Genomic DNA, 14,174 nt, shown 5'->3' with positions numbered 1-14,174 from the left:
ACGTCTTTCACTCTCTTTATCACTGGTAAGTGCTCTTACTCAATATTGGTGATTTGATTTACAATTAGTAGATTTTGAGGTTTTAATTTGGTATTTAGGGTTATGTAGAAGCAAAGTTGCCACAAGAATTGAATCCTGAATTTGTCGCTAGGGCTTTGCATCTCTTTCAGTCTTCTACAAAGTTGCCACAAGAATTGAATCTTGAATTTTTCGTTAGGGCTTTACATCTCTTTCACTCTCTGTATCACTGGTAAGTGCTCTTACTCAATATTGGTGATTTGATTTACAATTAGTAGATTTTGAGGTTTTAATTTGGTATTTAGGGTTATGTAAAAGCAAAGTTGCCACAAGAATTGAATCCTGAATTTGTCGTTAGGGCTCTGCAACTCTTTCACTCTCTGTATCACTGGTAAGTGCTCTTACTCAATATTGGTGATTTGATTTACAATTAGTAGATTTTAAGGTTTTAATTTGGTATTTAGGGTTATGTAGAAGCAAAGTTACAATAAGAATTGAATCCTGAATTTGTCGTTAGGGCTCTGCATCTCTTTCACTCTCTCTATCACTGGTAAGTGCTATTACTCAATATTGGTGATATGATTTACAATTAGTAGATTTTGAGGTATTAATTTGGCATTTAGGGTTATGTGGAAGCAAAGTTGCCACAAGAATAGAATCCTGAATTTGATCAATCAAATCTTTTGAAAGATAGGGTTGCAAACCTTAGAAAGATGTTTAAAATCTGTAATTCTTCTAAAATTTTAAATGTTGGATCCAAAATAGTGAATTTCAATGAGTAGAATTGAGAATTTATTTTGCACACCACTTAAATGGTCTGATTAATGGATTGCTCAAATATATGCTTTCTAGAACCATGTGAAACTCTCCTGCAAGCCAAGTAATCAATGATAGCCTATAAGGGCTTTTGTTGTCTGAGAGATTAGGTTTTCTTCTCTGTTCATTTCAGTTGTTGATGTCTATTTAAGTAAAGCTCCTTTCTAAGCTTCAATAAGAGTCACTGTTAACAAAGAGACTTCAGTTGAAAGGCCTCCACTCTATTTAGATACAAACAATTTTAAATTTTGTAAAACATTCCATTCCTAATAAGCATAGTATAAAATTATTGATCATGCTTTTGAGGTCAATAATCCATCATCCTAATAAATTTATCTTTTGTATGCTCTGTTTTGAAGTGATTTCCTTTACGGGGCTGGTTCTTTTATAGTTTTGCTTGTAGGTCTTTTTACAGTTTATTTTTATCAATCCACATATAAACAAAAATAAAAAATGATAATTATAGATAGATAAATAAATAAACAAATAAATCCTGCTAGCTTTGTTTGGATTTGTTTCATGTAGTGAGTTCCATTGCTGACCATTCTCTATCTAAACCCATCTTTATTGAACCATCATTTCCTTTAATGAGGATTCAATTTGTTCTGTTTTAAATGTTGGCAATAACAACAATCTGGATTATGCATTAAAACATCAATTTTTCCATGTCATTCAAACATCACACAAGTTCCAAAAGAAAAATCATCTATAATTAAACACGCCACAAAATAGACCACCGTATCCTTCCCCTCACCAACTTATTAAACACCACCATTCATGCCCCAACTTTCAAAACCCAGTTTGTGAGTAAAGGGAAAAAATAATTAATTAAACAATATAAAATTAAATGTACACATCCTTTAGTAGAACCACTCCCTTATTTTATTTTATATTTCCCTCCAACTCTTCTACCCACTATAAAAGAAATGCATCCAGGACCATAATAGAACTGAAAAATATTATGAATCATTCAAATCATGTTAATTGAAGGTAGGGTTTCTCTAACACTTGTTCTATGTTTGGTTATGGATTACTAATTTTTATTGCCTTGTTTTGGTTTCATATTGGCCTAAAATTAGTTGAAGAATTGCTAGAATTTAAATGAAGAGTTGTGTTGGAAAATAAATCTAAACATGCTGAATTTAGAACTGAAATCTCTATACTTAGAACTATTATCTTTTAAATTAAATTTTGGATATGAAAGTACAATTGTTAATGAGTTTACAGGCTTTTGTTTGGCTCAAATTGATTGAAACTTGAAATTACTATGGATTTTCAAAGTTGATGTTAACATACTGTCAAAACTATTTTGTGAGCAGAATTTTTGTCATCTTTTCCTTTAAACCTGATTTAATCGGTAAGGAAATTTATTGATTTAAATTGATAGAAGCAAAATATAGTCTTTAAGCTTCCAATGAGCTTTGGTTTCATGCAAATTGGTCGAGAATTTATTTTATTATGAATTTTCAAAGGGAAGTATGTTTTGCTGGGAAAAAACTGTTTCAAATAGATTTTTGGGCTACTGATTCCTTAAAAATGTGCCTATTAGTCAATGTGATTATTTTATTAAAATGTTGGTATCAAAGTACATAGGTTAGTTTTCAAACAGCTTTGGATTCAGGTAAATTGGATTGCAATGCTATTTTTAGTGATTTTCCAAACATGGATTTTCTTATGAAAATGGCAGTTTGGTTATGGAAGTTGTATTGTATGATTCTGGAAGGTTTTTATGTGACTGAGATTATTAATGCAATTATTGTTCCCTTAATTTTGGTTTGTTACACAAAGAGTCTTGCGATTTGATTTAAATGACTAGAAGATCTGATGATGCATCGTGAGTTGATCAATCTGTGATTCTTGCTCTTTGGTTTATTTTTCGTTTTTATTTTAAGTTGCTTGAATTAATTTTTCTCTTCTCTGTATAATTTTAAATTCTTGTTTTCTTGATATAATTAATCATTCATTCATACATTTAACCTTGGAAATAAATGCTATGCATTCTTGAATGAGATAGGAATAATAACACGTTGTTCAAATTATGGCAGGGTGATGGATCGAAGTTGGATTCAAATTAAAAATAGGCATTCTGCTGAGTACATTAATGGAGTGGAAAGCTTCATGGCTGTGGCACGTAACCATACAGATGCACTAAAACGGACACGATGTCCTTGTCGTAGCTGCAATAATGTTTTGTTACACCATTTAGAAGACGTGGAATATCACCTATTTCATAATGGTTTTGCTAGAACTTACACAAAATGGGTACATCATGGTGAAAAAGAAGATCCACCAATAGACATAGAGGATGATGTAGATTCTGATATGCCAGAAGATGAATATGGGGAGCATGATGCCATGCAAGACATTCTGGAAGACGTATATGGAGGATCATTCATGCATAATTTTGGAGGGGAAGCATTTCCCGATAATTTTGCATACGATTTAGGAGCTGAAGCATATGAAAATTATGATTCTCATGATGTTGATGTGGAATTAAATAAATTTGCAAGATTAATGGGGAATATGCAAACTGAACTTTATCCCGGTTGTTAGAAATTTTCGAAGCTGTCTTTCCTAATTAGGCTGCTTCATCTGAAGGTAATTAACGGTTGGACAAACAAATCAGTGGATATGTTGCTTGATTTTTGTAAGGATTTGCTTCCAAGTAGTGCGACTTTGCCAAGCTCTCATTATGAAGCAAGAAAATTAATGCGAGACTTAGGACTTGGATACGTATCCATACATGCTTGTATAAATGATTGTGTACTATTTTGGAAGGATAATGAAAAGTGTGAACAATATCCTATTTGTGGGGAGCATAGATACAACAATGTGAAACGTGGGAGTAAGAAGAGGATTCCTCATAAGGTGTTGCGGTACTTTCCTTTAAAACCAAGATTGCAGAGACTATACATGTCCAGGAAGACGGCTACACATATGAGGTGACACAAAGAAAAGCACCAAGATGAAGAAGGAGTGTTAAGGCATCCAGCAGATTCTGAAGCCTGGAAAGATTTTGACAAGCATCATGATTGGTTTGCCAGAGATCCTCGAAATGTTCGTCTCGCATTGGCCACCGATGGATTTAATCCATTTGGAGACATGTCTAATGCCCATAGCACCTGGCCTGTAATTTTAAAAATTTACAATTTGCCATAATGGAAGTGTTTGGAAGATGTCGCTTTTATAATGTCGATGCTTATTCCTGGGCCGAGGTCTCCTGGAAAGGATATAGATGTCTTCTTGCAACCTTTAATTGACGAACTAAAGCAGTTGTGGAATGAAGGTGTTGATACATTTGATGCTTAAAAAAAAAAGGTTTTTCAATTACATGTAGTGGTGTTATGGACAATAAATGACTTCCCGGTGTATTCAATGTTGTCTGGTTGGAGCACTAAAGGCTATATGGCATGCCCACCCCGCAATAAAGATACAAGTTCGTACATGTTGAAGCATGGTAGGAAGATTTGTTATCCAGGTCATCGTCGATTTCTATTGCAGAATCATAGTTGGCGAAGAAATAGGAAATCATTTGATGGCAAATAAGAACTTCGGTCAAAACCTCGTGAATTGTTAGGTGATGACTTGTTGGAACAGTTGTTGAGTGTTAATGATGTGATATTTGGAAAGGGACCAAATAATAAAAAGCGAAAACGATCCCCAAATGAGCCTAATTGGACAAAGAAAAGCATTTTCTTTGAACTACCATACTGGCATACACTGAAATTGGGACATAATTTAGATGTGATGCACATTGAGAAGAATGTTTGCGATAATATCATTGGCACATTGTTGGATATAAAAGGGAAAACAAAGGACACTGTCAAAACTCGGATGGATCTAAAGAAAATGGGTATCAAGAAAGAATTACATTTGATTCCGCACTGTGATAAATTCATAATGCATGCTACCAACTACGTATAGCTGACAAAAAGTCCTTTTACCAATGGTTTAAAACTGTGAAGTTCCCAGATGGATACGCTTCAAACATATCTCGATGTGTCAATGTAGGAGATTGTAAAATATCAGGAATGAAAAGCCATGATTGCCACGTTTTTCTACAACGGCTGCTCCTAGTGGCTGTACGAGGATTTCTTCGGAAAGATGTTAGCGAAGCATTATCTGAGTTGAGTTATTTTTTTAGCAAATTGTGTTCAAGGACATTGCGAGTATCTGAGTTGGAGAAAATGGAACAAGACATTGTTATTATACTATGTAAGCTTGAGCGGATATTCCCTCCGGCATTTTTTGAAGTCTTGGTTCACTTGGTTGTCCACCTACCTCGAGAGGCGATACTTACCGGACCAGTGGCGTTTCAATTGATGTTTCCCATAGAAAGGTAATATATAATTTACATATAATTTTATAACAATACCTGTAATTGTGTTACTCTTTGTGTCTATATTTGTGGTGACCTTATACTTTTGTATAACTTATGGCAACAGATTTTTATATACTCTAAAGACAACTGTTCGAAATAAGGCAAGACCAGAAGGGTCAATTACCGAGGCAAATATTGACAAAGAATGTCTAATATTCTGCTCAATGTATTTCAAAGGGGTGGAAACAAAATTCAATCGGGAGGAACGCAATTGTGATGGTAGTCAACGGAGTAAGCCTACAGGGTTACATGTTTTCACGCAAAATGTACGCACGCTTGGAGCGTGATGCTTACCCGAACGTGTGCACATAATAATGCACAACACTTTGAGTTTGGAGAATAGTGTCAAGTGGGCATCATATTTAAATTTATAAACCGCTTAACACCTATACTATGTAGTATGAGTGAGAAGGGATCGTCCCACGGGATTATGAGGATCGAGCAATGTCATGGAATCACAATTAGGGCTAATAGGTCGAGTGATCAAACAATTGGTTGGTTGGTTGATTAAAGAGCAACTAAATTAAACTAAGTAATAGCAAAATAGTGCAATTAAGAGTAAGTAAGAGAGAGAGAGAGAGAGATCTTGGGGTTTAGAGATCACCACCAAGCAATGCATTTCTATATCATTGACGAGTGATTAATGAGGGCAAATGGTGTGTTACAATATTGGTGTGTGTGTGTTTGGTTGATTCAACAAGCAAGGATGGCTAGTTAAGCATATATTGTCTAAACATCATGTGAAAGGCATAATATATCTAAGCAATGAAGCATATATTGTCTAAACAACATGTGAAAGGCACAATAAATCAAAACAAGTCATTAATCCTTTCATTAAGCTCAAAATTCAAATACAACATAAGGATAGAGATATATGCTACTTGCATTCAAAAACTTGGATCATCAAATAACAAGCATAGATTGTTCTCCCATTTAACATTACACTACAACTACACTACATCTACACTACTATTATGAAAATAAACTAGGGGAGAGGCACAATCCATCAAGAGATAAGCATAAACCATCAAGAGAATCACAAGAGCATTCCTTTAAACACTATGTTTTGACAATCTCCAAATCTATAGCATCAATACACATAGACATGCATTAATAACACAAAATCTAGAGACAAGCACATGAACATCTATTCTAGCATACATAGACATATGGATAGAATGAAATAACCAATTGGAAGCATTAAACTACACAAATCATTGAATAAACAAGATCTATATATATCAAAGTGTCAAAACATAAATTACAATACTAATCCCTCAATAATACACAAGATTAAGATATAGAAAGCTTGCTTGGGGCTAACTCTAGCCCCAAGAGGATGTCTAGCCACTCATGGTGATGATGCTCCAACCCTCAAGGGCTAATTCCATGGTTGAAATCTGCTCCTTATTGATGAAGAACTCCTATGGTGTCTCTAGCCTCCTCCTCCTCTAAGCTTGCTCTCGAAGAGATGATATGAAAATAATGTTGGCCCCCTTGTAAAAAGCAATCCTTATCCTTATATAGGTAGGTCAAAATGACACCCAAAATGAGCTTGGGTCGTGCACACAATATTCCCTAATGATTGGATAAAGGACAACTTTCAATGAAATGGAATTTTAACTTTTTCGCACTGGAGGAAGTTCGATCGACCGAACCTTGGTCTTGGATCGATCGAAAGTAAGTGAGATCGATCGAACTTAGGCTGGATCGATCCAACTGGCTGAGCTTTTTGGAAAAAGACAAATCCGAGATATTTATGGGAGATATTTATAAGAAAAGGACAAAAGTGGTTAGTGGGTGGTACAACTATGGATAGGATCAATCATTTGAATAAGGACAAAAGTGTTCGATCGATCGAAGGATGGTGTTGGATCGATCGAACTTTTGGAACTTTATGCTTTTGGGTCAAGGCTTGGATCTATCTTAAAGTGCTGAGATTGATCATTGTTCGATCGATCAAACCTTGAACTTGGATCGATCGAACCTTGAACTTGGATCGATCGAACTTTGCTGCTTGCCACCTTTGGCTTCATTTGCTTCCTTCTTTCTCCAATTTGCTCATTTCTTTGTTTAATCCCAGAATTGCTTCAATTAAGCTCTTATTTGGCTGAGTTAGCTTATTTTCGGGATAAGTGCCTGAAAAAGGAAATAATACGAAATCAATCTAAAACGGTAAAGTAAGATAGATAAAGGTACTAGAATGCCTAAGCTTAAGGGGTTTAATTACGCACTTTTCAGCACTCATCAGAGCGGCAACCCTTAAAATGATGCCATTAAAGGACCTGTATAAGGCTCAAATGTATGTGCTGAACAATTGTGACGATGTAATGCCTTATTTAGAGTAAGTAAATTATATAGGCTCATGATATATAGTATACTTGGATTAAATTTTTATTAATATTTCTATTATTTTTTTCCCGATGTAGTGAACACAAAAAACATATCCAAGGAAAATACACCACAAATGTGGAGCAGAGGCATGAACAAGAATTTCCTCGATGGTTTAAGAATTGTGTAAGTTTTCATATTTATGGTGAATACATATTATATGAATGGAGTTCATATAGTTAACTGAATTTAATAAATTTTGTTGTCAATTTTATTTATAGATGAAACAATTATACCAACAAAAAGCTCCTGAAGCTACAGAGCAATTGTATATATTAGCAAATGGTCCTGACCAGCGTGTGGTATGATACATGGGATGTATCATTAATGGTATTAGGTTTCATACCTCTGAGCATGAGAAGCACCGTAAGACGTAGAATAGTGGGGTGGTAGTAAAAGGAGAACATGAGAATAAAGAAATTGACTTCTACGGTGTTCTGATAGATATTGTAGAATTGAATTATATAGAAAGAAATAAAGTATACATTTTTAAGTGTGATTGGTGGGATGTTGATGACAAGAGAATAGGAATACATTCAGATACTAACACTAAGTATGTTAATTTTTCTCGTAAGTGGTACAAGAATGACCCTTATGTATTAGCATGCCAAGCCCATCAAGTGTTTTACATGAAGGACCCCAAGTTGAGTGGTGATTGGCATGTGGTACAAAAAGTAATACCCAGGAACTGGTATGATGTTCCAGAGTTGTCCTTACAACATGAAGATGAAGATATAGATGAGGACAATACATATGAAACTGAAGATGAGGAAGATGTTGATTTAGTTGTCTATTACAATGAGCAAGATGTGAATCCATTGCACATGGAAGATGTTGAACCAGAATATGTTGACCCAATTGTTGATCCAACACACAATGCTGAAGTTGATCAATTAGATGATGAATTTGTTATTGATGATGACGATACAAGTGAAGATGATACGTTAATTGATTATTGTGATGATTGGGAAGATGAAGATGAAGATAAAGAGGAAGAGGAAGAGATTTTGTGCACTGATAATGATACTGATGGTGAAATTGATTAAATGATGTTCTTGGATTTGATAGCGCTGCTTGCTTAGTTTATATCACCACGAAACAATCATTGCTCATGGTAAGTTAATCTGTTTTTCTTTCCCCTTTCTTTATCTACTCTTGATTAATTAATAGCATTTTTTCTCCTTTATTTTCATGTGCTGCACACTCTTAATAACTAATTAAATGTATGTTTCTAGAAATAGTCACAGTAAGAAGATAACACAGGGACATATGGATGACACCACAATGTGAGGAGTTAATATATATTTTTTTCATAATTGTATTTGTATAAAAAAGAAAAAGAAAAATATATATAAAAGTGCACAGAGGGCATTCCCTCGGAATGAAAAAGACCTAGGAGAGATACAGACATCCACTCCTAGAATCTTAGAATTAAAAAGAACTATGGACCAATGGACAAGCTCCACTACCACAGCAAAATAGAAAAATAAGAAAAACAAGAAAGTTGGATAGCAAAACAAAAATAGAGAAAATATCCTAAAGCTTTCAACAGCAAAACAAAAATAGAGAACATATCCCAAAGCTTTCAACAGCAAAAACCCATGTTACCAACAGCCAAGAACAACAACAGACAAATATATCACCCAACAATACTTCAGAAAAAGCCCATTTCCAAAACAGCCCTAACAACACCAAAAAATTTAGTGATAACATCTTGTAGAGTAGCATTCTGAAATGTGAGAACTACTGAACTTTTGTATTTGATTTGTTATAGCCACAGGGACAAAAGATACTACACAGTAAAGAAAAATAGGATTCATTACTGTCTTAATTAACTCCAACTTACCAGCAAGGGACAGAAGCTTTGTATTCCAGTGAGAAATTTTTTTAATAACCTTATCAACCAGCTCTTTACAGTTAGACCTTTTCAAACAAGATGGGCAAAGAGGAAGACCTAAGTAATTGATAGGAAATACCTCCTCTGAACACTGCATCAATCTCAATATACCTTGCTTTCTTCTAACAACTCTTGAAAACAAGACTTTACACTTCTAAGGATTCATGTGAAGACTAGAAATTTCCTCAAATTTTTTAAAAATGGTTGCCAAGATTTTTGCATTGTGGATGAAAGCTTTACAAGCAACCATAAGATCATCTGCAAAAAAAATGTTAGACAATGAAAAATGCAGCCTTGTAGTACTATAAGCTCCTTCCTTTGCACAGCTTCATTTATTTGTTGAGCAAGCTGATGTGTAACCAGAGGAGTTATATGTAAGTCTAAAACGTAAACAAGAGCTATGCACTAAGATTTTGAATCTATTCATTTACTTGGTGTTTTTATTTGAAACTCATTATATATATTTGTTGAACAATATATGGCGTTGTTTGGAATTTTTTTTTCTCTTCCCTGTTTTTCGGTTTTGGTTTTGGTTTAGGATTAAATTGGCATAGACGAATTGTACTAATTCATAATTGGTTTTGTAGATTGGTGATGGGCCGTGCCACAAGAATTTAAGTTCCTTTTGTTTTGGATAGTATATATTACTTTTGTTCAGATTTTGGAACTCTTTATTTAGGATTCTACCGCTTCATTTTTGTCTACGATCTTAGAATATCTTTTTAGGATACTGGCCCATTTTTGCCCAGATTATTGGAGCTTAAATTTTTAAGATTTCGTGGCTCTATATTTTGTTTCATCCCGATGGCCTTTATTTGCTTATGTTACAAAGTTTTATCATTAAAAAGGAAAATAATGCCCTGCTTGATTTAGAACTCTCAAAACAGTTTTCTATTTTGAGAGTTACCAAAATCTAAAAACTGTCTTTTTATTCTACTAGGATCTATTTTCACAGAACAATTTTAAAAATTGAGAACTCGTAGTATCAGTTTTTAGATAACAATTTTTTGTTGTTTTGGCAATTTTTGAAAACTAAGAGACCACATAATGAAAACACGGAGAACAAAAGTTAACTTAAAAACCCATAGAACCCTATATCTCGTTTATAACGAATGTCTTGGTTCTATCTCCTCAGCTAAAGAAGCCCTCTGTACCGTCCCTGTTCGCTCTCTCAGATTTCTTAGCCAAAGTCTCTCTTCAACCTCTGTTTATTTGGTAAGCAATTTTTATATAACTTCATATCTATTTCTGTGTGTTTCCATGGATGCATGTATATAGATATATAATTTATCATTTTGTTTTTGCTTTTATTTGTGCTAAAGTTTATCCTTTTTTGTTGATAGAAATATTTGAATATTATATTAGAGAATTTACTATTATTTTTTCTTTGGCATGTAGAGGGCAGTGAGTATCACTCCATCAATGGCGCATCAACTTATTCAAGTACTCAATTGCTGATCTTTACCAGCTTTTTCCAGCTTCTAACAAAAATAATTCTCTTGCCATCTAATATTATATGAAATCTTGCATTTTGGTCATAGTTCTAGATATCTGTTGCCCAAATTTCATATTATTCCTTCCATTGAGTAGTTCTCCTGTTACATTTCTTGGCCAAATTCTATACTGTTTCTCACATTGAATTATATTTCATAATCTCACATTTAATCTTTTGATTCTATCAAATGGTGTTTTTTCAGATTTTAAGAACTAGAACTTTACTTTTGTCATAACTCTGTACGAAGCTGATGCACAGTTAGCCTATTTGTCCAATCTTGAAGAAGAAAAAGGTGAAATAATAGCAGTGATATCAGAGGATAGTGATCTACTAGCATGCATCATTAAGAGAAGAATTTTTAGGTCAAAAGCCTTGTGCAATTGTCTCATTCTCATCACTAAAGCAAGATCCCATTTCAACATTCTTCAACTTCCTAATTTCCTCACAAGCATCAGTCACTTGATTTCAAAAGCCTATACAAAGCTCTATTCATTGTGTATGTAAGCTAAATTATATTGTCCTCTTAAACATTTTATCTTGCTAGTTTGGGTTGTTGTGGTGTAAGAAAGATATTGTAAATAAGGGGGGTTGTTCTCAGTGATTTGTTGTAAACAAGGGAAGTGATTAGTGAAGATTGTGTGACAATGGTGAAAACACATGTACTAATCATTTTGTATTAGTGGATCTTAATTTGAGACAAATCATGTCACTATAAGTAAATTTTATAGTCTTTTTACTCTATTTTAAAGTAAACTAATTGTGTATTTGTGCAATTCTTATTAACTTTTTAAGATTATTACCTTTTTAAGAGTAAAGCACCTGTGACACTAGTTAATAAATAGTGCATTAGCAATAAAAATATCAAATATAAACTCTCATCTCCAAAACAGAATTTTAACAATATTTACAATCAAACAGAATTTTGAGTTTTTGTGTGTGTGTTTGAGCTCTTTTTTGCGTTTTGTGTTTAATTTTGCAACATACATACCAACATATGGTGAGTGTATGTATATATACATATAATAATTGATATTGTAAACAATTTTGAAAATGAATTTATTTTATACATTTGTTTTTTAAAAAATATTAATTTTTAATCAAATTTAGCCATCACATAAGATCTGAAGTATGTAAACTAATAGAGAAACAACATATAAAAAAATAAGATTGTATGTAATTAGAGATTATAATTATTTATTATTTAAATTAATGAATTTACTAAAAATATATGAATATTAGTTTAATTTGCATGATACTTACGGTCCATATCATTATATTTTACAAAATAGTTTGTTTATTTAAATTGCTTATAAAAATTTCTAAATTTTTAAATAATTTATAATTTTTTTAAAAAGTAATTTATAAAAAGTTATCAAAAAAACACGTACTAAAAATATTTGTAATAAGATTATTTTTATATTTAACTTTTTTTATAATTATTTTTGGTTAAACACTACAGCACCAAAAGTTATCTCTCTTGGTTAAGTACAGTGCCAAAATTTTTTTTTAATGTCCTGCAGCGCCAAAGTTTAGCTCGTAAAATTTAGGGAAAAGGAACTTAATAGCTATTAGAATCCTAAATATCATTATCTTTCATTACTTCCCTCATCCCGTCTGCTCTCAATAACGTAACCATCCGTCTTCCATTGGCCATAGGCATTAGATCAATCTCTATAATCAGATCACTTAAGATCTCTGGTAAGAGTTCTCCCTCTTCTAATATTTACAATTAAAGAATTCCTGATTTTAGTTCTCACTCTTCTATTAGAGATTTGATTTACAATTAAAGGATTTCTAGTTTTAATTTGGTGTTTAGGGTTTCAAGAATGAGTTGTCACTCTTCTATTAGAGATTTGATTTACAATTAAAGGATTTCTAGTTTTAATTTAGTGTTTAGGGTTTCAAGAATGAGATATCACTCTTCTATTTTGATTTACAATTAAAGGATTTCTACTTTTAATTTGGTGTTTAGGGTTTCAAGAATGAGATTATCTCTTTATTTTGTATATATACTATATATTTCTCTTTGAGCTACTATATTTTGTACCTTTTTAGGTAATTTCTTGATGCTTCGAGGGAAGTGATTTGATTAAAATAATAATGACACCTATTACAAATCATCTATTTGTTGTCATTGCTAATTTAGGTTTTAATTTTGTGTTTAGGGTTGAGATCATCTATTTGTTTTGAAAGATCTAATCATGTTTATTTGCTTGAAAGATCTATAAAAATTGTGCTTTCATGTTGTGTGTATCAAGAAAATATTTTGGGTTAACTTCAGTTACACCCCCTGAGGTATGTCCAAACTTCAAGGAAACCCCCCCACGTTTGCAAAATTTCAGTCAGACCCCCTACTTTTTCTGACACACATCAATCTCCCCCCTCAGTCAACGGTCAAAGTTGATCAGAGATATTTTTTGCTGACATCATAAAAAAGGTAAACGATAATGCCTAAATTACCCTCCAATGATCATGTTTGGCTAAATTGTACCTATCACATTTTATATGCATATGAAATTACACATAATTTTGAATTACACTATGCTTGTAACCAAACAGGGTTATATTATATATTATATATATATAAACGGCAGTTTCCAAAATAAATAAATAAATAAATAAATAAATATATATATATATATGTACATCCACCTTCTTCACCGATGACGGCGCCTAATCCCCATGCTCTACCCCTTTCGGTGCCGGGAATAAATGATTCTCAATGGCTCTGGTTTAGATGGGTGGATTAGATCAGATCAGATCCTCTGTGGACACGAGCACGATTCGCGACTTCTCTCGCTGGAGGCGTTGATGGCTCTACTGCCAGGCATGAGATTTCGGCGACGGAGGAGTTGGCGGCGAAGACTAATTCGATGATTGTGAATTCGTTCCAGAAGATTTCTCTCTTAGTTCTTCCGCGAAGAGAATCGTATGCCGGATTCTCTGCTCCTCCTGGTCTTTAACATGATCGGAGACGTCAAAGCCCTAGGTTGATGCAGCGTTGTTTCGCAGCGCTTCCACAGCTTGGTACCTTAGGTGGAGAACGTGGTGGTCCGCGTTGATTGCGTCATCTCCAATGACGACGCTTCCTCTGCATCTGGGTCATCAGATAAATAACGCGGGTCGTTCTCCAACCTTTTCGGCTTGTATTCGATGGAATCGTGAAACCCCTCCAA

At 33.6% G+C, this 14,174-nt stretch overlaps 1 protein-coding gene across 1 annotated transcript; it reads left to right on the top strand.

The window, feature by feature from the left end:
* The first annotated feature begins 8,235 nt into the window (after positions 1 to 8,235).
* On the top strand, positions 8,236 to 13,961 carry LOC132281149 (protein bfr2-like). The gene is made up of 3 exons (XM_059782882.1): positions 8,236 to 8,638; positions 10,639 to 10,718; positions 13,749 to 13,961. The coding sequence occupies exons 1-3, from the start codon at positions 8,236 to 8,238 to the stop codon at positions 13,959 to 13,961; spliced, it is 696 nt and encodes a 231-aa protein (XP_059638865.1).
* The last annotated feature ends 213 nt before the right edge of the window (positions 13,962 to 14,174 follow it).

Source organism: Cornus florida, unplaced genomic scaffold (genome assembly GCF_030987335.1).
Source record: "Cornus florida cultivar Cherokee Brave unplaced genomic scaffold, ASM3098733v1 CherokeeBrave_3.0.0_Hap2_Chr01, whole genome shotgun sequence".
Lineage (NCBI taxonomy): Eukaryota > Viridiplantae > Streptophyta > Magnoliopsida > Cornales > Cornaceae > Cornus > Cornus florida.
This window is presented reverse-complemented; position numbering and strand designations above follow the sequence as displayed.